The following is a 23,000-nucleotide window of genomic DNA, read 5'->3' as shown; positions in this document are numbered from 1 at the left end:
AAAAAAAAAAATCACTGCCAGTTATGATGTAAACATTTGCAGTTCCCCCCAAATGTCTTTTCTTTTCAGAATCAAAGTAAAGTCACCGTTCCGAGGGGAAACTGATAAATTGTTTTAGACGTTTTTAAGCAAAATAACAGATGTGTGTGATTCTGGTAGATCCTCGGTGATCTGGTCTTACTATTTTTAAGTGGCATATTTACTGCTAGCCTCATTGGAGGAGATGTACCCTCTCATCAGCACTAAGAGTCCAAATTCTAGTTTTAAGTTATTTATGAAAAGATTGAATACTACTTCTGCTGAAATTGCCTGAAGACTTTAGCAGAATTTCATAGTAAATGCTGAAAGTACTTCAGCATTTATCTTGACCTTTTGTTTTAAGCACAACTAATCCCATCAGGAATTTGAGACTGGAGGATGAGACCAGCAGGGTGACATTTAAAGCCATGTTTGCGTTTATTAGACTAGCAGGGACTTGTCACATAAAAATGTAAAGGAAGGCAGTCCTTTAGGACTGACTTATCCTCTCCCTCTTGGCTAGGTTATGTCACAACAAAAAATTTCCCACCAGCCAGATGCTGTGTGAGTCACCATTTGTTATTCACTTGAATAACCTTTATCAGTGCTGGTCAGTCGAAGGGAGTCTGGGTCACTCATGTATGACTTGTTTCTTGAGCTTTTGCACTCAGCAGCTACAGCTTAGTAAGATTTCTTTGACACTGTAGTATTTTTCTCTCAACTATCCAGCCATTTCTTAATAGCACTCAGTTGTACATTGAATAAAACCCAAAAATAACATTCTGTTGGAAAAAAAACATTTAAGCCAAAGGCTTCTTTAGTATTGCTCAAAATAGTGAATTATCGTAGAGAGATTTAATTGTCCAGTCTTGAAAAATCTTTCTTGTGGAAGTAGTTCCATCAATTTTACCGTACTTACTGCTAACAATAAGCCATTTCATCACAAAATGTTGCAATTGTGTAGATTTGAATAATATTTACTGTTCTTAGATTGAATTTACTCAAAAGACTTTGCAAGCTATAACAGAATGTCAAAGCCTGAGCTGAGCTGAAATGCTTAATTATATATTTCTGTCTTTTTTTCTTTCTTGCCAAAAGGTGATTGGGACATACGAAATAACTTTTGATGGGTTGATTACCTGGCAGTCACAACTCCATATGCGTGCATGTAGCTCGTATGATGTAAAACGTTGGCTTACGAGAAAAGAGATTCAGAAAAGACAGTGATTAACCAGAGCCTTGCCTTCAGAGAAGGTGGGCACGAAATACCGAAACTACCTAATTTAGGGAACTCTGGCAGGTGCAGGTACATCAAACTACCTTTTGTGTAACAACTGAAATTAAATTGTAGGTTGCTGTTTGGGAAGTGCAACATCTGAAAAGAGCTGTCAGTTAACCACAAAGTTGTTCTGAGAACTTTCCCTTGGTGGGCGATTTACTAAGAGTATCTTCATACAAAAGATGAGTCAGATGTACGATAGAGATTTCCTTACAAGCCTCATACTTCCAAACAGCCTCTTTAATTTGATACAGTGAATTTAGATGAAGTAACTCTTCTTTCCGTGACCAAGTAATTTTTACTGAAATTACATCTGCAGTTGAACTGCCAATAAATTATAATTAAGTTTTGCACATGTGCTAGTTCAAACTGTATTTTCAGTGGAAGTCTGTGTTTTGTTTTGGTGTATTTTACATCATTTTATAGGGCCTGAGCCCCTCTCTACTTGAAGTCAAAGGAAGGACCCCACTTGGCTTCCATGGGATGTGACCCCAAAGCACCTTGAGACAATACCTCTTCCGCGGCTTTGTCATCCGCTGGTGCTGGTAGATACATTACTGTCCATCTGCTTGCGATACTGAGTTAAAATAAAATACTGCTGATGAAAATGTGGACTACTTACATATAGGATTTCATATAATCTCATTAGTAATTAACTTTGCATCCCTTTCCGCCAGCGTAATAGTTTTAATTACACTGATTACCCTTTTGTGCTCGATACCAACCACTCCTGAAAGGGACCCCCAGCTTGCCATGTAAGAGTACGTGTGTTGATGCAGTGAAAGTGTGAGATACTTTTAACAACTGCACCTTTGTCTTTAGGTGTTCACTTAAATTTAGGCAGGATGCATTTAACCCAGAGGGAGATTGTGAGCCTCATGGGTTTTTTGTACATTATGTGTTTTTAAATACTGTATGCAGAAAAAAAAATGGGTCAGATTGCTTATTTTTGTTGGGCTGTGCTTAGGACAGGGTCAGAGAGACAGTGGTGGTGAGAGCAGGTGCTTTTTTAAAAAAAAAAGACAACATGAACTGTATTAATTTTCTGTGCCTTATGTTTCCCCCATTTATTTACCAAATTAGATGTGAACACTTTTCAAAGATACCAGAATATTTCTTTGTAAATTTATTTATTGTATTATTATTAATAAAAAAACAAAAACCCAAACAAAAATAAACAAACAAAAAAAAGCTTGTACAGGGAATGTTAATAAAAATTATGGACCTCTGCCACACTTTCCCCTTCAAAATTTCACGCAGTTCTGTGCATCTCATTTTTCTTTGCTCAGGGCCTATTACAGCGTTTCACTGGTGGCTGCTGCTCTCCATAAACCCATAGTGCTGGAAACTCTTGGTGGCTTTACTGAATAGAGTTAGTCTTCAGAGGCAGAGGCTTGCTCCTGGGGCTCGCTGAGCCTTGCTCTCCTTGGGGATCACTGAAATGGAGATCTTAGGAAGCAAGGTGGTGTGTTGTGAGAGGGCTTTTGAAGATGCAGATGGTTTAAATACGCTGAGCCACAATTTGCCATCACTTATCTAGCTCAATCCAACCGCAGTAGCCAGAAAGACGGACATTTTTGTGAAGTTTGTTTAAGTAACCACAATAACTGCAGTTTGTGTTCATGCATTTCTCCAGGTTTTGTACAGGCGCGCTAGGGGAATCTCAGAGTAGACATTACTGAGTAGATCTGTGCTGTGGTATATACTAAAAGTAAAAGCAGATGAGATGGTTTATTATTTGTTATGCAAGGAAATAATACCGCTGATAAAAATGTACTCTGGAATTATTCTTTTCATTTTTCCACACTCGCTAGAGCTGAAATCAGTTTCACTTTTCATGCCTTTTAGTTTGGGGAATTTAAAGGAGGTGCTCTCAGTTATATGACTCTGTAGGGGTGTTAGTTAATGAAGTTTTGACAGATTTAAGGTCACATTTTGCATGGTTCAATTCAGCACACTTAGAAATACACAGCAGGGAGAGTTCCTCTCTCTGTGAACTGCTATATATTAGACTTTTATATATGCTGAATTTATTTTTGTATTGGCACATTTTATGTAGGAAATAAATAGCAAATTTAGGTACAGGTTGTTGTTGGAGTAAGGAATGACTCTAAGTAAAGCTTTACGAACTAGATCATTAACTTCAGAATGATAACCTAATCTTTAAGAGCAGTGGATCCTTTTTATATTGTTTCCAGTTACCTTAGATCAAACATACTTTTATTTTAAAAGAAACATATTGGGACATTAATGGCAATATATTACCTTAACGTTACCAAAGCTCTTGCAGCGTAATTTTCTCCAAAACCCTCGTCCTACAACAGTGCTATATTTGAGGACAGGTGAGTGGAGCAATTTGATTTGGGGTGATGCAAACTGCCAACAGGATACATGATTTGAGGACTCTGAGTTTGGTAGTTGCTTCGTTACCGCTGGGTCTTTCAGATTGCCCCCCCCCCCTCTCTTTTCTTCTCTGCATAGCCCAGTCCATACCTGGCATCTTGCTCAAGTGGAAAGGAGACATCATAGCTGAGTCTTTTCTTTGGCATCAGTTGTCTAGGCACAGACATTATGAGGAGTGTGTTTTTAATTCAATAAATATGCCCAGTTTAGAGGAAGTGTTTAGAAGGTAATTAGTAAAGAATTAACACGTTAGTGTACTTAATGTGACTCAGCATTATTTTATTAAAAATGGGCTTGTTTTTGTCAGCTTGATTGACAGTATACTTATTTGCTTTATATTTCCAACATGCTGTTCTGATCATTTAAAAATGTAGCCCTCTAGCAAATGATTGAAACCAGTATTAAATTTATTCAGAAGAATTTAGTTGATATATTGCAAAAAGTAATTTTAAGCCTTCCAATTTGTATTTTCTGGTGTTTTCCCACAAATATATTTGACTAATGCTATTCAGTATTTTAATCAAAGATGTGAAAGAAAATGAATAATTAGTGATATGTAAATGGCAGTGTGTAATGAAAGTAACAAGTCATTTTTATACTCTGACCTAGATTACTAGATATGATTGACTCAACCTGCCTTTTAATAAAGCTAGATACAGAATAATGTATTTTTCTAAGAACAAATATTCCAGAATTATTTTTTTATACTGGTGACCATTTGGTGGCCTGCCTGATAGGATAAAATATTGTCTTTCACCTCCCAAACCTTTTCCTGCAGCGACTAATGAGAAGACACAGAAGATGGTACGGTATGTTAGATGCTCCATGCTATTCTGTCAATTGAAATATTTAAAATAAAGATGGGATGGCCTCTAAAAGAGATGTTGTACTTCAAAAAGCAGCTATGGTTTTCATGGAGATTGCTTTGCATAAGGGTCTTTAATTTATGCCATTTAAGACAAACTAGACAATGATCAGCCCTTTGTAACAGTAAAATAGAAAAACCTGTGATTTTCTGGAAACTCTGTGGTGGCTGGATATGAAACACGTTATTGGAGTACTTGTTATGGCCTAGAGGCTTTTTTCTCTTGTGGTGATGCTGGTAATAATGAAATGACAATCAGAACAAGTTCAGCTTGAAAAATAAGAAATTAATATATGTAATTATTTTGGAAAAAATGTGAGTGGTATATATTTTGGCTTCTTCCTTTACTTTAGTGTGATCTTAGTAGTTTGAAGTCAGACATAGAGCAGCCATAAAAATGCACCTTAAAAAGAAGACTGGCCTCATATTTTGGAGGCTTCTGCTTAAAAAAGCATTGCCAATAAATGATCTAAAGGGCGGGTTACATCTTCCATGTGTTTACTCGCACCTCTGTATGCTTCTCATCACTAGTTACTGAGAGAGAAAAGCTGCAGATATTCTCTGGAACACTGTGAGCCATCTGTCTTCCTTATCTTTTTGGAGGAGGAACTTCCAGTCTTTTATTGCTGTTAATATTTTGAAAAGTTTGGGAGATAAAACTTAGTCCTTAAAACTGTCTTGTAATCCTATCAAAATACTTACTGCTTAATTTTAAATACAGCGTAGAAAGTATGCAGCAGTATGTAGTGATCCTCGGTCCATATTGTCAGCTGTGTACTTGTTCTGGAGAATTACAAATTGAATGTGAATTTATTTCTCCGGAAAGATAACACATCATCAGGCTATATGCATTCTTGCTTTATGTACATATGGGATAGATAAATACAGCGCAAGGATTACAGTGGTTTTCAATGAATACTGCTTAATCTTAGCATGAAGAGGACTGCTGCTTTGAGAACAGTTAGGTCAGTCTGTCCTTCGCTGCCACTCCTTTTTGTCACGTTAATACTTCAGTTTTATTGGAACTGGATTGTAAAATCACCAAAATAACTTTGTATCAGCCACCATCAGATATGAGCTTTTCACTACACTTGACCTTGGTTAAATTGAACCGATGGCTTAAAGAGGAAGGAGTGTAAAGTAGATCATGTTACCGATTTTCCTTTATACTTTAGTATCCTCCATACTGGACTTGTTTCCTAGTGTTGGATCTTGCTCTGCTTCATCAAGTGAAATTAAGAACTACAAAAGACAATCTTATGGAAGAAGATCATGGGGTTTTTTTTCCTACAGCTCCATTCTTTTGGCATTCTGCATTGCCTGTTCCAGATTCCGTAGTAAATGCCAAGGTGACGGAGACCTTGATTAGTCTAAGCCTCTGATGTTTTCGAGGAACTCATTAATTTCTGATACTAAGAAGTTTTGAGTTCTGCACCTACATATATAGTCTAGTTGCCCCGGGTAAACTCATCTGTAAGCCTGTAAATCCACTAAATAAACGTTGTGTTGGCACGAAACACAGTGGATGCTTTTAGTCTTAAGACTCCATGAAGAAAACGTAAAGACTGAAAGGAATCAGCTAGAGGGAGTTATCTTTTTTAAGTGAACATGTTTGTCAGCAGAGCTTCTTATCATTTGAAGGAGCCATGCTTGCTGTTTGAATGTATTCATGCAGTTTTGCCATCAGTGATGAATGACAGTGTAGGAAGGTGATAGGCAGGTATTTTCTTAATTTTTGGATTGTAGGAATCATCTAAACTCATGACCATCCTTCCACTTTTGGGCCCAAACTGTCCTTTTTGTCAGTGTTTTAGCTAGAGCGTGTCACTGAAATTTTTCCTTTTTCCTGTGCACAACTCATTTCTTCTGTGCAACATTTGCTGAAAAGGTTACTTGCTGGCTATAAGTGTTACAGGATTTTCAGATGTGAACCTTCTATAAACAACCACTCTTTCAGTGATTCAAAACCTCATTTTTTTAAAGAAACGTCATCTTTTATTGCATTCCTGCAGTAGAAATGGGAAGAAATGATGGAAAAAAGACACCAAAATCCCAATATGTCTTGGTTTTGAGCTTTTTATAGGTAGGCAAACATATGTGCTTGCCTAGATTAATAAAAAAAGCTCACAACAACAGTAGCAAGAATGTGTTTTAGAAGGCTCAATCTGGCAAGGACCAGACAGAGGAATTGGCTTTTTTGGTAAACAAACTTCAGCTGTCCCAAAACAGTTACCTATTTTTGAAGGTTGGGGTCTAGAGAAAAGTTTTAAATTATGGGCTTCTAGAAGAATAATTCTCTGTGATAAGTAAAATCAGCAGATGATGTGATATGAATTGAACCATGGTTGGAAACTATGCTTGAAAAATTTTGGAAGAAACTGAAGGAAAACCTATTACATTTTAATTTTTTTATTTTATTTTATTTTATTTCCTGCCCTGGCAGTTGAATGTTAAATGGGAACTATTAGTTATGGGCTAAAATGGTCTTTACATGGAAAGGAAGGGAGCAGAGAAAGTAGCTGGTTTTCATTATTAATACTAATTTTATTATTACATTTTCTATGGCAAGCATCTCACTGAAGAAGGGATGAAAAACAGAAATCCATGACCTTCAGGCTTAATAGCTTGCACATCCCAAATCATCAAGACTTTGAAGAGAGAACGATAAGAGGAAAAAAGGTGGAGATGGGAGGGAAAAAAATCCAAAGAGAAAGGGAAGGATTCAGGTCAGTGGGATAGCACTGCAAGGGTCTGTGCTTCTGCTACAATTCTGATCAGAAAGCCTGGGTTTGCGTTAGTATTGCTATAAGGAGGGACAGAGAATGTACGTACGGGCATAATATGCTTTGAGTGGGTAGGAGGGAGGTGTCTGTCCCTTCGCTCATTTTATCAAATCTGTTAGCTCTTGTATCTCTCATTGAAAGCTTATAGAGCTTTAAGGAAAGTAAATGTTTGGTCAAAGAGACTGTGGTTCTGTATTCATGAACAATGCCAAGAGTTCACACTTCATTTTAAAAATCCGAACAAAATACTTTTCCTTCTGGTATTTCTAGAACCATTTAAAATCAAAACTAATAGAAATGCATTTATATATCTGTCTGAAAGTGTTAGGGAACATTTTCTTATTCTGAAACGTGATGGGAATAGTGAGAGAACGGGCTCTTTCGTGCTTGCTTTTTAATTTAGGCAAGTTGTCTTCACCAGGGTCACCATGCAATGTGGTAATCTTTGAGGCAGCAGGGTTTGGGACGTGGAGGCTTGCAAAGATCGGGCCAGATCACAAAACGTGCTTGAGAGCATTGATAGCTTCAAAGCATTCTCAAAGACATACATCTCAAAGATATTCTCAAATATCTTACAGACATTTCCTAAAGTATTCTGATTTTTTCTTGATACACATTTTTCACTAGGTTTTCTATTTGGGGAAAAGCATGTATCTGTGGTTGTAACTGCAAGCTGAAAGAACAGAAGAATTTAGCGAGCTGCTCTGTTCCAGCTGTGCAATTGCTTATGCTTGCAGTGGAAATAATTGTGCAATGTAAAGAGTGGGCTCTGGCTCTGCGAGAGCTAAAGATCCTGTCACTGTCAAGACAACTTTTTACTGCTGACAGCAAGCAATAATAGATGACCAAATGTACTTTTTCTAAATACTCCACTGAATTATTTAAAAAAAAAAAAACCACAACATTTTTTGGTCTGCTCGTTAATTTTAAAGGCACTCTTTTTTTAGGATCGTTTTCAGCCTTGACTTGAACTCTCACTAGCCTGAGTTAGCTTGAGCGATGTTCCATGTTAGATACTTCTGTGCTTTTGTGCCTAAGTGAAAGGGAAAGGTGACTTCGAGCGTCTTGTTCTGTGTGTGTTAAGAGCATGAATTAATCCATTTTGTTAGAGTGAAGTTTATTATTTTTCAGTTTAACCATATTCTGTTACCTGTTTTGGACCAGTAAGGCAGGATGTTAGAGAAGCCCAGTGGAAGTGGGAAGAGAAGTTCATTTTCAGGGTGGATTGTTTATTTTTTTGATACAATTCCTCTACTTTAAGGTCAAGGGCAGGTAAGAATTACAAAGTTAAAGTGTTGGTTTGGAAGTGAAGTGAGCAGCCAAAGAAAAGCCATATATTTGCACCTGCCCCATTTGCGAAAGGCTCTGCTACCCAGCTCTTCCATAAATCCCATGTTACGTAAAGCCGTTTATCCCTTCATGTCTTTAATTTTTGCAGCCTCGCTATAGTTTCATATAAAACTTGTGACACTTAACAAACAGAACAGAACTATTAGGTGAGGCTGATTGAAATTATAGGGCTGAAGTTAAATCCTGGTTTTATCTGGGGAAGCATGGTCATACTGATTAGAAAGTCTGTTTAAGCCACTTGAATCCACTCTATGGACTCTATCCTTTATTATGTTTGTTTGTATCTGTCTTTCTATCAACATGTATTTTGAGAAAATTTCTTCCCCTGTGACCTTTCTCCCCTATGTTAAAGGAAATGGGGATATCTGTTTTTATAAGAGACTGTGAATACTGTGGAAGAAAAAGATTTTGCAAATGCAAGCAAAAGTCAAGGACCATAACCAAACTTGCCACTCTATTTGCCCAAGTTGGGCTCTTTCTGAACAAAATATTTATCAGTAATGCTGTTTGTCAGAAGTAGAAAGGGTGACATCAGTCATAGTTCTTCAGTTAGCACATTTTTAAGCTAAGACAGAAATATAATAAATTTATCAGTCTTCAGTAATGCCTAGAGGAAATGTAATTTATTACTGTTTTTTAATGTCAGTTCAGTTGGATTTTCCTATCTGGGTATACCTGAGATTCATGATAAATTGTGTTATCTTATGAATAACATGTGATTAGTTAAGTGATATCTTTAGTAAGCTGCAGTAAGTAAGTAGCTCTCTTTGGCTCAGCAGATTAAACACAAGGTACTATGCCATTGAGTCTACAGAAACAGCTTTATTTCCAAATCCTTTAATTAAAAAAAAAAAAAAAAAAAAAAAAAAGGGTGGGTGGGTGGTAAAGATAAAGATGGCAATTCCCCCCTTCTACTCTCATCCATTTGTATCTTAATTTCAGAAGCTATACAATAATTCAAATAGAAACTGCAAAATAATAATTTTGTTCAGGGTAAACCCTGCAGATATTAAGAAGAGCTTGTTGCTCGTTCCTTCATTTAAAGTTCAGTCAGATGGTTTAATTTAAGACTGGGATCTTTTCCCTGTTCTTGCTTTTATTCTCATTTGTTCAGTGACTGATTGTATAGCCAGTTATGCCACAATAACAAGCTAGGCAATATTTAATGAAATCTAAGATGGTTATTAATGTTAGCATGTATTAAGTGGAAAACATGAAGAAGTCTTTTTTAGCATTAGATTGTTCTTTTAGTTTTCAAAGTCCAGACAGATTTTCTTTTTTTTAAAGTGATTTTAAACACGTATTAAGTAGACTGTGTATGAGGGACGAATGGATAAAGAGAAGCCTAAAGAAGCAAAATGGTTCTTAGTTTTGAAAAATGGCCTTTTCCTGGCTTCCAAGCATCCTAACATGTTTTCTAGCTATAGGGAAAAATATAAAGGCAGTAATTGGTAGCAAGTAAACATACCAGTGCGACATTCAGTTTAGAGCCAATCACCTGGTTTGCAAAACCCAAATAGTTTGGCATAATGCTAGTGGAAATGAATCTGCCTTTAATAATCTTCCATTATTGAATACTGAAGCCTGGAGTCCTTGGGATCTGTGCAAACAGGACATGACAAAGAGGAAAACCTATACTAACTGGATTTTTATAATGTTTGATGTCTTATCTCTCCAATTTATCAATCTGATTTTTTCAAACTATGCAACTGGAAACCAAATGCAGTGTATGTAGCTATCACTGCTATAGTTGTGAATTGGGATTGGAGTATTTTTAAGCTTAACTGAGTTGGTTTTAATCTGGCTAGTTGCGGGGAATGGAGCAGCAGCAGTCAATCTGTGACCTTGTCAATGGAAATTCATAAATACCTGGGTTTGTCAGCCCCTGCTGATGTTGGCATGTTGTCCGTTTTACCTCTGTGAAAACTAGCTCAGCTTCTTCATTACATCCTATAAAAATGCTTCCCACTTCTTTGTGAATGAAAGCTTAATTATAAATAGTTTATCAAGCAGGAAGAGACAATAGGAAAAGTACACAACCATTTGCATGAAACCAATAGGGAAGTATAAAAAGCAAAAAGTATTTTATGCAAGTAATGCCCTTTTTTTTTTTTTTTTTTTTTTTTTGGTAGGCAGTATAGTAAAGGCAGATTATCACTAAGAATCTAAAGGTTTGGTATAAGATAACATATACCAGAGTTATTTGGTCTTCTCCAGGGTGTCTACTATAAAAGGGAGTTCTTTTGAAGTGCACTGGAAAGCATGCAGTTGAGAACATACAATAAAACAGGGAAGCCAGTACTGTTCTAAGTTTTAGGCTTTGTTGTAAAACAGCTAGTATGTGAGAATGATGGGCTTGTTCAGTTGCTCGCAGGCGTTCTGAAGTTTGTAGTTCTGAAATAAAAGAGAAAAAATACATTTAAGACCTGCAGGTAATCAATAGGACAGACTGTGATGTGGTTCTGACAGTATGTATCGTATAGTTCCAAAACAAATACCGTAGGACAAGAGAATTTTGCTTACTCCTGTAAAAACAAAATGTAGCATCCTTCTGCAGTTTGATGCTGACTGTATCTCAGAACACCCAAGATCCCTATAAAATCCTGACAACACCCCTGAAGGTCATTTATGGAGGTCACCTCTTTTTACCTCCCACACTCCCTAGAGAAATTCTGGTCTACCCACTCCTTCATGGCCACCCACCCGCAGATCAGCTGAGAAATCATACTTTGTTAAGAAAAACCTTTTTTAAGAATGTTATTTTTGTTCTTTGTTCTCTTTCCTTCATTTGAAAGATGTCTTTTGTTCGCTGCAGTTCAAATACCATAGTTTAAAAATACATCATTTGCGGCATATAGAAATTAAAACTGAATATGTGTATTTTAGCTGAATTTAAAAAATTAGATTGGGGACTTGTCATTGTTTACATACATGTATTTTATTCTGATTTGTGTTTCAAGAAGTAAATTAAAATTAGACTAATCACAGGAACATTTTTAAGCCAGCACTTTTAGATGGATCAACTGTTCTTTGGTTTTTGAAGCCTATAGGGGACTTACAGTCTTCCCCAGTCAAATGCAGATGTGTTTAGAGTAAGCATTGATTAGCAGTGATTCTTAAATCTACACCTTCATATACAATAGGAATATAAACATTACTGTAATAAATTGTCAAAAGTTGAATGCCTTTGGCTGTGGGAGAGAGTATCTTGGATCTGTGTCTGTTTATATAACAGTGAAACCATTACTCAGTGATACCGTTGTGTGCTATTGATGTTATCACACTCTTAGTGTAACCTGCGCAGTCTATCCCACTTAGTCTTTGCAATAATCATTAACAGAATTATGAATCTCATAAGGCAAGATGCGGCGAGCATCTAGTATGGGAATCTTTCCATATGCATACCATGCCTTCTCGGAAATGCAACTGTAACTGATAGACAAGTTTTCTTGTGTTTCTTTTTAATGGCCTTTGGTTTTGCATCTGTTTTAAGTTAGATGGTTCATAATGCATTTCTGATTGTGGTTGTTTACAAGCTGCTTTCTCCGTTGCTTTCCCTGCAGGTGTTGCAGGGTGCTCAGCTGATAGCTGTTGCTTCTGCTGAGCCTGCGTCAGGGGGTGTTGATGGATCCCCGCTCCAAGGGAGTGATATCCAAGTCCAATATGTGCAGCTGACACCAGTGACAGACCACTCTGCGACTAATCAAGTATGTATATATATATCTCTTTGCCATTTGAATGTACTTAACTTGATTGAAACATCTGTCAGATGAACTATATATCTATCCACGAATACTGCAGTCCCAATGAGTTTATGATCCTGTTTCCAAACCTTAAAAAAAAAAAAAAAAAAAAAAAAAAAATTCCGCTATAATAAGAAACATAATTTTGTTAAAGGTATAAATGGTCTCTGACTATTCCTGCTTCTATGTTCTTTCTCAGTGCCTCTAGAGAATAGTTATTTTGGTCATCATTGTTCTTCTGCATCCTTGAAGGCTGAGAGCCATGTTAAAGGACAGGGCAAAAAACTTGCTTGGAATCTATCCAAAAAGTATTTTTCAGACTGAGGTTTCTCTTAAAAATGTTAGTGCCTTTCTGACAGCAGTTTTCCAGTTATTTTGATCAACAGCCTGGATTTCCCACAGGAGTTGCGATGTTAGCAATTGTAAGTAAACACTTGATCCTGTCAGTTACGATGGAGGCGTTATCTTTTTTTGTTGTTTTTTTTTTTTTTTTCCTTTTTAAATCAGTTTGAACAGTCATGTACCTGGGTCTAGGAAAGGTTTCTCATCAGCTTGAAGCTGTGACTGGTGACAACACAAGAATGTTGACTTAAAACGTTTGTCAGAAGTTTTTCTGAAGATGGTTACATATTTTTCCATGAACCCCACTGTAGTGGGCTGCTTTCCTAGAGAATGCCAAGTGGTTGTGAAAAATAAGCTGTTGCTTGCTAGCTAAAATAGAATGGTGTCCTTAGTAGCCAGTATTAGAGTGGAGTTTTGTCTGATACATACCCAGTTTTGTAGAGAATTCTGATCTGTTTACAAACATTTGGATATTGAGTCTCTTGAGACAAAAAAAATATTGCATAAGAAATCAAGGGAATAATCTTGTCCAAACTTGGCGTGCGTAAAACTCAAGTGCTTGGTGCTTCTTCTGTGGGCAAGGCAATTTGCAGATCAGTTAGATGGGTGAAGTTGGAGCACATTAGTTATCCCAGTGGCAAAGAGGGCCTCAGGCAAAAGATGGAGCTGCATTGCATATTGCCAAAGTGCGATCTGCGCTGGCTGGTGCTTGTAGGGAGGCCAGAGCTCTAAACTCTTAGTTGCCCCGGTCCATGCTGGTTCCCCACCTGGATGCTACAAAGCACTTTTCAGAAAAATTACGTTCCCTGCCAAAAAAGGTCAGACTGCCTGGCATGCGAGTGTGCTGTGCTGTAAGATTACATTCTGCTTTTCTGTACACTGATCTTCCTGTGTAGATGAGCCCTTAATAGTTGTTTTTCCCTCTTTGCTAGATTTGTCTCTGCACTAACCTTCTCAGTATTTTATTCATAGTCACTTGTAATAGTACGCTGGACAATAAGAGTGTTGCTACAGGGATCGTGCCTTATTTCTTATAAATCCTCAAGTACTGCTGGTCCCATGCAGTTAATAAAGCATATAGGCATCAGGTAGTGAGAGGTGTTTCTCAGCCTGCTGTCCTCACTCTGAGCCTGGGAAATTCTCAAATTTACCTCCCTCAGGCTTCCTCTTAGGTCTGTTCCTCGTGCCTGTCCTCCCTTCTCAGCTAGCACCTCTGATGGGCAGGAGGTTCTGCAGTTCAGCTGTAAGCATCAGCATCCATCTCCCACACGACTGGCAGCCACCAGAGGAGTTGCTTTTCTCTTCAGGGACACTTTGCACCGTGTTAGGTTTTAATGTTGTGGTTAACCACAGAGATTTATACAAAGCTGAAGAGAAGCAGAAAAGGAATGTGAAATAAGAAGAGTATGAAAGGAAAAACAGACAAGACTAAAAATAAGTTTGCCATAAATATTTCCTCAGTTTACACAACTAAAAACTAAGGATCTGTTAATGAATTGGAGAAACCAGCTTGGTATTTGCATTTCTCTGAGTTATATGGATAGTTCAGTAGCTTTTTTTGGCTAAAATTATGGAATAGTCCTGCATCATCTTAGAAAGATCTCTTTTCTGAAGGGAAAAAAAGCCTTATCAGAAGGGAAAACCCTCTCAGTGGGGCTGTAGTGACACTTTCATCTGTTTTCATATGGTTGTTTGTCAAGGTACTGAGATGTTCTCAATGATTTTGTGTCTATTTATCAATCAAAGCTTATAAAAGTGGAGTTTATTACTGACCTGGGTTGGACGCTATGCCCTACACAAATTCTGTGTTTGAAACACCACAAGTGTGAATTTATTTAATGTCTGAAAATAAGATACCAGTTTTCTGACCTTTTTTCTTGAAAGCCATGCCTTTGGAAGCAATCGCACATGCAAAGCTGAAGGTAGGAGTGCAGCTATGTGAAATGAACCCGTTCTCTGACTTCAGCTGAAGCGGACAGCAATATGCACTTCAACTTAGTATTTTCAATGTATTCATGCCCGATTTTCTATTTGCAAATTAGCTGTAGGCAGAAGTGTTAATAGCTAGGATTCTGACAGTTGCGTAGTGACCCTAAACCACATATGTAAACACAAACTATTAATATATGAACAGTGTTTTGCTGGTATAAAATTGCAAATGCATGTACAGAGGGAGGCATGGTTTGAAATCAGATGCATTTTGGGGATTTAGGTTTAGTTGGCTTGTTTTTGTGTCTCGATAGCATTCTTTCTTACAGCAGCTTGCAAAATTTAGAAATACAGACTGTGGTGATGACGAATATTTGGATTAATTCTATGCTTAAATTCATATGCTGGTGGTAAATTTTGTTAGATTTAGAAAAAAACATGATTCCAAATCTAAAGGGTGCTTCTAATCCCTTTGGGCAGTCATCGTCTTCTGGTCTGAATGTTGGATAAATATTCAGTATTGCTGTTGTCGCTGTTATTTGATAATTATATTACTTCAATACAGTTTTCCTCTAATGGGAAAGAAAACTTTGATGGTCATTTGGAAACTTACCTTCTATCAGATTTAGCAATCTGATGGAATTATTCACCACTTTGGCACTAATTTATTGAACATGTAAGTAAACACCAAATTACCTATGAAGTTGAACAGGAAAAAATCTTGTAGCTGTGTGCAGTTACTGGCAACAAGGCAGAGAGATGAAGAGAAACAATTTGACAACAAAACCTTAATTTAGGAGGAATGTTTTATAACTTTGAACCTCCAGTATTTTCATTTGAATGAATAAGTTGCAACTGTATAGTAAGACCTAAAGGATGGGAAATCTAGTTGAGTTTCCACCCTTGTGTCTTTGTGGATCATATTGCAGATATTAGGCTGAGAATGTAAAGCAGGGCTTCAAGTATGACTTTTTCATAACAGAAGTACTGTCACAGAAATAATTCTATATCCAGGGTGTTACATAAAGTGTCTACTAGATGCATTTATGGAGGGAAAATCCATCAAGGGCAGATTTCTGGAATCTGTGGGAGTGTACAGGAAAATATCATTAAATGCTTGCCCTTTTCTTGTAGTTTATCTATGCTTGTGATACTGGCTGCTGTCAGGGGAAGGCTTGTTGGGTGTGATGGACTTTATCCAAGTCAATACAGCTGTTCTTAAATGCTGTTCGTCTTACAGCTCTAAAGATGGAGCTTGTTTCATAATCTAGTTCTCCTTACTCCAACAAACTTGCCTAAAAGGACAGTTTGCTACAGGATCATCCTTTCACAGCATTGTCAGACTACTGATAGGCAGTAATTTAATTTTTAAGGAGACTTCCTTTGAAAGCTTAAGTCAATTGTGTTTACTTTAAATTCTTTTACAGAGGACTGTTTTTGCTTGGAAAGTGAGTAGAATCAGGCCTGTAGGAAGAATTTTATTTGAGAAAAAAATTCACTATAATAGCGCTAGTCTTATTTTACACAAAATAGAAAAAGACTGCAGTGGGTGAAGTCAGCAATTTAGACCGTATCCTGCACCATTTGGGGAAATTCCAAGCACAGGGCAAACAGGTTATTTTATTCTCCTTAATCTACAGTAGTTCTGTCACTCCCAGACTTTGTACTGTCTTTTCTATGATCACCCTTGGTGGACTTTCCTTCCATAGCACTGTTTAGCTCTGCCTTGTACCCCCGAGCTGTCAGTACGTACAGCATGCTGGGACAAGTCCTTCCACAGCTTCGGCACATGTTCTGCCAGACATGGGTTTTATTTTGTTTCTTTTTAGAGCTGGTTCTTTTTTGGGAAGAGAGAGGAAATAATTGTTTTCTATTTGCTCTCTTCATGCCACTCGTGATTTTATAGATCCTTATCATGATTTCATTATTTTAGCCTTCTCCTTCCAGCCTGAAGAGCATTAGTCTACTTAGTCTTCATGTGAACTCTTTAAGTTATTTTTGGTGCCTTTGTAAATGTATTCCCATTTCAACTCTCTCACAGGGCTGATAGCCATGCAGATTTTGCACTGGTATATACAAGAACTTTATATTAGTATAATATGTTCACATTCCCTTGGCTACGCCAATGGAAGGCACTTTTGTATTGATTTACTGATTTCATGTTTCCTTTTGCAGGGCACCGACGCCCTTCAATCAGCTATCCAGCCAGAAATGCAGATAGAACACGGAGCAATCCAAATTCAGTGAGAGAATTATGAAAAGCTGTGTCAACTGAGATGTCAGCGAACCACAGTCAGAAGTTAAGTGCTGTAGTCTTCGTGCAGCAACAGGAGAATGGAAATGCCTATTAGACTAATGGTCACACCTCGAACATCTCCTGCAAATAGCAGAGTTCTGATGATCTGGTTGTCCTCACCTGGAATAAATCAGACCCATTTACTTAAATTGGAGCTACATCACTGCATCAATCAAGTATCTGGCCTTCAGAAAAAATAAATGGCCAGCCCTTAGGTACACTTAAAGAGGAAAAAAAAATCTTTCAGAAAGAGGGAAAGAAATCTAATGAATCAAAACTGTGAGACTAAATTAATGTTTCATCCCGTTCATTTCTTCTGTGAAATACGCCATTTGAATGTCTGCAGATATCTTAGGAAGTGTATTGCTGCTTTGCAATACTTGCTTTACCACATATAGAAGATCAAGAGCTCAAATATTTTTCACTGTTTAAACTGCTTTTTTTATTTGCTATGGTGTTTATAACAAAAATGGAAAATATTTAAAAAAAGAAAAATCCCATAACTGCAAGTATTAGCCTTTTGCTGGTGTTTTCTGTTCAGTGTAATGAAAACTGTATTTGCAGAAGACTAACAATTTTGTTTGTACTGTTGCTTATCTACTTTTCTAGGGGAAAATGCTTTTAAATGCTGTAATTATGCATTTCTAATGAAAAATAAATGTGTATTTATGAATAGTGCAGCTCTAAGTTGCTCTCTGCCTTAGGAATGAATACGGTTTGACTGGACTGTGCTGTAAGAGTGTAGTTGTGGAGTTTTTGAAGACAGATGCTATCTGGCAAGCCCTGCTGTCAAACTGAGAAGTAAGATAAGTCTGTAAGGAAGATATGAATCTTAGATCATGTTGTTATCTAAATTTCCAGTGCAAGAAAAATGTGATAGTTAAGCTTTTGAGTCTGCGAATCCTATTTTATACAATGAATTTATGAAGTAATTTTTTAAAAATATGAACAATTCTTCTGAGCACTTTCCCTTTTAGTTCCTCCTACCTCCTTTGTGGTAATACCTCAGTTTGGGATTCATCCATAAAAAGCTGGGCTGCAAAAATCTGACGCCTATGTTATTATCCAACTTGCAACAGCAATGTGAAATCCTCTTTCCACTAAAACTTACGGGAAATTTGATAACGATTTCAAGAAAGCTACATTCTCATATTTGCTAAGCTTGAGTGGAAATGATACATTTGCTGTAAACCTGATTATCTTAATGGTGCACGTTTTAGAAAGAGTTTCTTGCTATATGTTTATTGTCAATATCTGGCTCATAATGCATTTAATGTATTAATGAACGGGGCATAGGCACAAATTCTACATGGTTGAATTCAGGATAACTTTTTTTTAATGAAAGGAAGAGTTAAGCACACCCAATTTCTGGGAATGTTGTCCCTGGTAAGTATTACACTTTATGTAAATTCCTACTTCTCTTTAGGATATTTCTTGACGCACAAGTACAATGCAAACTGAACCACAGCTTATTGAATACAATGTTTGCAACAGGCCAAGAATTTGGCTACTTTTCAGTTTCTTTTTTTAATAGTGTTTCTCAGACTGGGTGATGTTTGAAGAGCTTGGCATCCAAATAGAAGCCTAAAAATAAAGCAAGGCCTGTACATTTTAGCATGGCTGTTTAATAATAATTTATCACTTGGAAATGACAGTGAGAAAGCTGGGATGGCAAAGCCACTGCGTGCTACCGCATACCACTCTCTTGCTATATTCATATTGGGCACAGCGGCTTTCTTGTCGTTTTAGAAAGTTTTACTCTTACCCAGCTTTCCTTCTGCGTCCTGGGCATCATCTGCTTTCAGTGGGACCACACATGCATTTAAACTGTAGGGTATCTGTCTTTGTTTCATGGTGCAATTAAGAATTCTGTTCTCTTTGCATTTTTCAGCTCAGGTACAAGATGAAATTGAGTTCAGGAGAGGTTTCCTTTAGCCACTAGACTGCTGCATGCTCAAGTCCCTTCTGCTAACAGTGATTGTAAAGGCGTATCAAGCAGTGAAGTAGCATTCACTAGATTTCAAGAGAATGAAATCTACTTCACCAGTGTGGAATGGAGAGTGTACAAATCAATTGAAATAGGTAAGAAGAGCAGCGTAGTAAGATCCTCCAGTGCATTCAGATCTTAAGACTGCGTGTTCCTCAAGATGTGAATTTTTCTCAGTGTTATGTCAATGCTTACGTTAGTCTAAGCTGTGTCACGCTATGTTTATACTTCAAAGAAATGAGACTTCAACATTGAGCCAGGTATTCCTATGAGTAATCCCTGTCCCTGTTCCCTTTCTGTAGATTTTATGTCATTGGAAGATTTATGTCCCTGTCCAGGGAGGAAATGTCTTCTCTTCAGGAATGCTTTATGTGTTTTCTAGATGTCACAGGGTGTGTCATGTACAAATAAGTCATTCCCTAGAAGAGTAATTCAGGAATTAATTCCTTTCTAGGAAATGCTTGTGACTGTGAAGAGTCTGTGAGGTTCTGTGCAAGTGTGAAAAGTGTGTTCATACAGAGGTTATCGTAAGAATAACATATCAAGGTAACAGTAAGAAATCCTAAAAGTATTATAAGATAACTCAAGGAATGAAAATCTTGCAGGGGTACTGAGGGTTTTGCCTGGCGCTCTGTTCAGGTAGGTTAATGTTGTTTCATCATGGATGCAGTTCTGCCCTTGAAGACTGTTCGACCGTTTTCAGTAGGTGACCTAGAAATGAGTTCTCGTTATATCTCCTTCTGTTATTCACAGCCTCTGCCTTTTGTAATAAGAAGGGTCTTCTCCCTCAGCAAACCTTCTAACATCCTCATTTTTAACTGTTCTTTTTCTCCTCATGCTGCTTTTGTCCAAGAGTCAGAGATTGAGAACACATGACCAAGAGTCTTCAGGGGGACGTTTCTTGTAAGGTTAGACTAGGATCAGATGCATATTTTATTTGTAATTCATCTTGTGAGCTGCAGAATACTGTTTTCATGGCTTTGATTTTGTTTTGTGTAATAATGTTTAGGCATGCAGGCTTTGAGGAAGGAGAGCCTCTGGTTCCCCTACTGGCCCTATTGGTTATTTTCGGTATTAAGTTGACTATAGCCGGGACCTCACTATTTGTCTTGATGTTGTACTAAAGCTCTTGACATGTAGTTATGGCTGCACAGGCAGTATGGTACCATTATAATGACCTTTTGGATCATTTAATTTTGAATCCCACCTGAAAGAGCATCCATCTCATGAATTCTTAAGGGCTTCTGTGGTCCTGATGTAAAAACTAATCAAAATATTATGGTTTGGTGGATTGTACAACTAGAAATTGGTCTAAAAAAAGTGAAGGATGTGGGTTATTTCTTTTCTGTTTTTCTTTCTTTCATTCCTTTTTTAAGGAAAACTCCAGTTTTACATATTTCGTCTTGCAAAACAAAACTATAAAAATGAGCACCCTTCTGTGACCCAAATATGGAATGCCTTCATTAGCTGCATTTTTAGGTATTTCAGTATTGACAGTTTGCCTGTAAAGCAACGAATGCTGGCCAGAATGTTGCTCTAGTACCCGTCTCCTTCATGGAGATCCTGGCATGCGTACGGGTATGGTCTGATGGCCCTGTACTTTATTATCCACTTCACAGAATTGCTATGGAGTTTCATGTTAGAAAATACAGTGAGAAAACCGGTATCTATAACCCCCCCCAAATCACTGTAGGATCTCACTCTGGGCAAACTTCTGTTGGCAATTAGTGTTCCTTCTGAATTCATAATTATCTAAGTACTGAAAATTTAGAGCCATAACTATAATTCAACAAAAACTGTTTCCCATTATCAGAAGTAAGAATGCTCCTTTCATTCACTGCAATCCCAAAGCACTTCTATAAGCTCTGCTGATTTAGATGAGTACTCGACAGTCAAACCTCATTTCCTTGAATGAAGCCGGGAATAAGAAAGTCATTCAGTTAGAGTGGTGTTTGTGGTAAACTGAGATTGCTTTTTTAATGCACTGGTACAAACAGACATGCTTCATTTTTCTGCTAAACAAGGGTTGACATATTTAGAGGTTATTTTATACACCTCAAAAATAGGAGTAACTAACTGTGCAGCAAGTGGAGGCAAGAGGAGTTGTGCAGAGCTGAAGTTAGAGCTGAAGTACATGGGACGCGATTGCCCACGTGCGGTTTGGCCAGGGCAAGGGGTTAACACTCCTCCTCTTTCAAAAGGTGCCAGGGGATTTTTAAGCAAGTCTTGTTCTTTAGAGTGATAAATTGGATTGAACTGGATGAAAACCTATTTTTCCTCATCTACGACTTCACATGCAGAGTTCAATTCAAGAGCAAATGTCTCCTTTGTTTGACTTTTTTGCCTTTTTTTAAACTTATGTGAATTCTACTTTTGAAAGCTTTCTCATGTTTGCTTCCTATTCAATTTTTTAAAGTATACATTGTGCAAAGGAAAAATGTCCTTTAATGATATTTAATAAAATTTTATATTTTGGGCAGAATATTATATTCTTAGGATTTTGGTCAGCAGTGTGGATATTTTTAGTTGACCGGTAGACTGGGAGAAGTTCTGTTCTTCCAGTGCCTCAGGTTAATCTGTGTTTTTGAATGTTGAAGTAAACTGTCCAGTTTCATCTCTGTCCATCAGCTTGGGTTAAGCATGAGTTAATAATGTGTTATATAATCTTCCAGTAAATATTTTATTTCAGATTTTTTCATACAAGTTAAAGGAAACTTAATCTGGTTGTGAAACAGATCAACAAAAGCCTGGATGAAAAGCTGAGTTTAGCCTGACATCTCTCCATGCTACACTGTGATGCCAGCCAGCTATAAGAACAGACTGTTCATTGTCCCTCACTATGCCACGATCTGGACATTTATGGTATTTGATTTGAAAATAATAAATATCCCCATTTTCCACACTGTTTTTCTTAAAGAATCTTTGGGATTTCTGTTTCCAAGATGCACTGGGGCTGGTTTGTCAAACTGTTGAGTGCATCATATCAGGATCTGAGAATTGAAGCAAGTACACTGAAATCAAAGGGACTCTACTCTTTTGTTATTACCACAGGGAGATCAAATCTCCTGTATGTATATTTAAAATAATTCAATTTTTAATGGATTAACTATATATTAAATTTACCATTGGCTTTCTAGGTAAAGCAGAAAAAAACCTGGGAGCTGGCCAGCAGCATTTGACTAGCTGAAAGGTGCAAGTCAGCGTGCTTGGTGCGTGTGTGTGTGTGTATACATATATATTTATATATGGCTATCTTGTTGCTTGAGTTTGCATGGGGTTGACTTACCTCCTCCTACTTTGGTCCTGGAGGTCATCTCTCCCCTCTTCTCACTTCCTTTTGATACATTTTTTACTCTCCTATTTCTATAGTATTTATTTTTAATCTTGTGAGAAACATAGATCCATTTTGCTGCTTTGATCTTACCAGAGGAGCTTGGCTGGCCACCTCTGATTAAAAAGAAATAAATAAGAAACCTTTGGCCTGCTGGATTCTGAATTGCATTTAACAGGAAAAAAAAACAGTTACAGACATTACCTTGTGCACAGGGAAGAAGCTCTCTTACTTGGCTTATTTAACAGTTACAAAAATTGCCACAGTTAGAAATTATGTGTCTGCCATTAATTAGTAACATTTTCAGTTTAGTAACCAGATTTTCTCCTGCTGTTCCCATGTGGTAGCAAAATTAAACCTTCTTTTGCAAGCACCCAGAATGCACGAGTAGGTGGTACTGTGAATTGCACTGAGAATTCTGCTAACTCCCAGTCTAGGTTAAACAGCAGCTAAACTTGTCCTTTGATGACTTTCCTCCCCAAAATGCCTGCTTCCACCTCCCTGGTGTCATAACCCTCTTAGGGTGGCCCTTCTCTAATAATCACAAATTGGTATGATTTAATCAGACACAAATGATGTGCTCTTTCTAAAGGAGAGCGGGCTCAGTTCTGCTTCCCATCCCAGCGTGTGTGAAACGCTGTGCTCTCTCGTTGGGGCCATCTGCCTTGCATAAT

The 23,000-nt window shown here is 37.4% G+C and overlaps 1 protein-coding gene across 4 annotated transcripts in view; it reads left to right on the top strand.

The window, feature by feature from the left end:
- The window catches only part of LOC115345353 (BTG3 associated nuclear protein), a 154,808-nt gene extending 137,125 nt beyond the window's left edge, over positions 1-17,683 (top strand). For 2 of the 4 annotated variants that reach the window (XM_030023920.1, XM_030023919.1), the window contains exons 12-13: positions 12,262-12,405; positions 16,888-17,683. In XM_030023920.1, coding sequence (XP_029879780.1) covers positions 12,262-12,405; positions 16,888-16,959 — 216 coding nt within the window. In that variant the 3' untranslated portion in view covers positions 16,960-17,683. Of the gene's footprint in view, positions 1-12,261; positions 12,410-16,887 lie in introns of all 4 variants that reach the window. The other 2 variants (XM_041125653.1, XM_041125652.1) reach the window with 1 other exon arrangement.
- Positions 17,684-23,000: the final 5,317 nt, after the last annotated feature.

This window comes from Aquila chrysaetos, chromosome 9 (genome assembly GCF_900496995.4).
Source record: "Aquila chrysaetos chrysaetos chromosome 9, bAquChr1.4, whole genome shotgun sequence".
Lineage (NCBI taxonomy): Eukaryota > Metazoa > Chordata > Aves > Accipitriformes > Accipitridae > Aquila > Aquila chrysaetos.
Note: the sequence above shows the minus strand (reverse complement) of the source record. Positions and strands in the feature narration are given on the sequence as shown.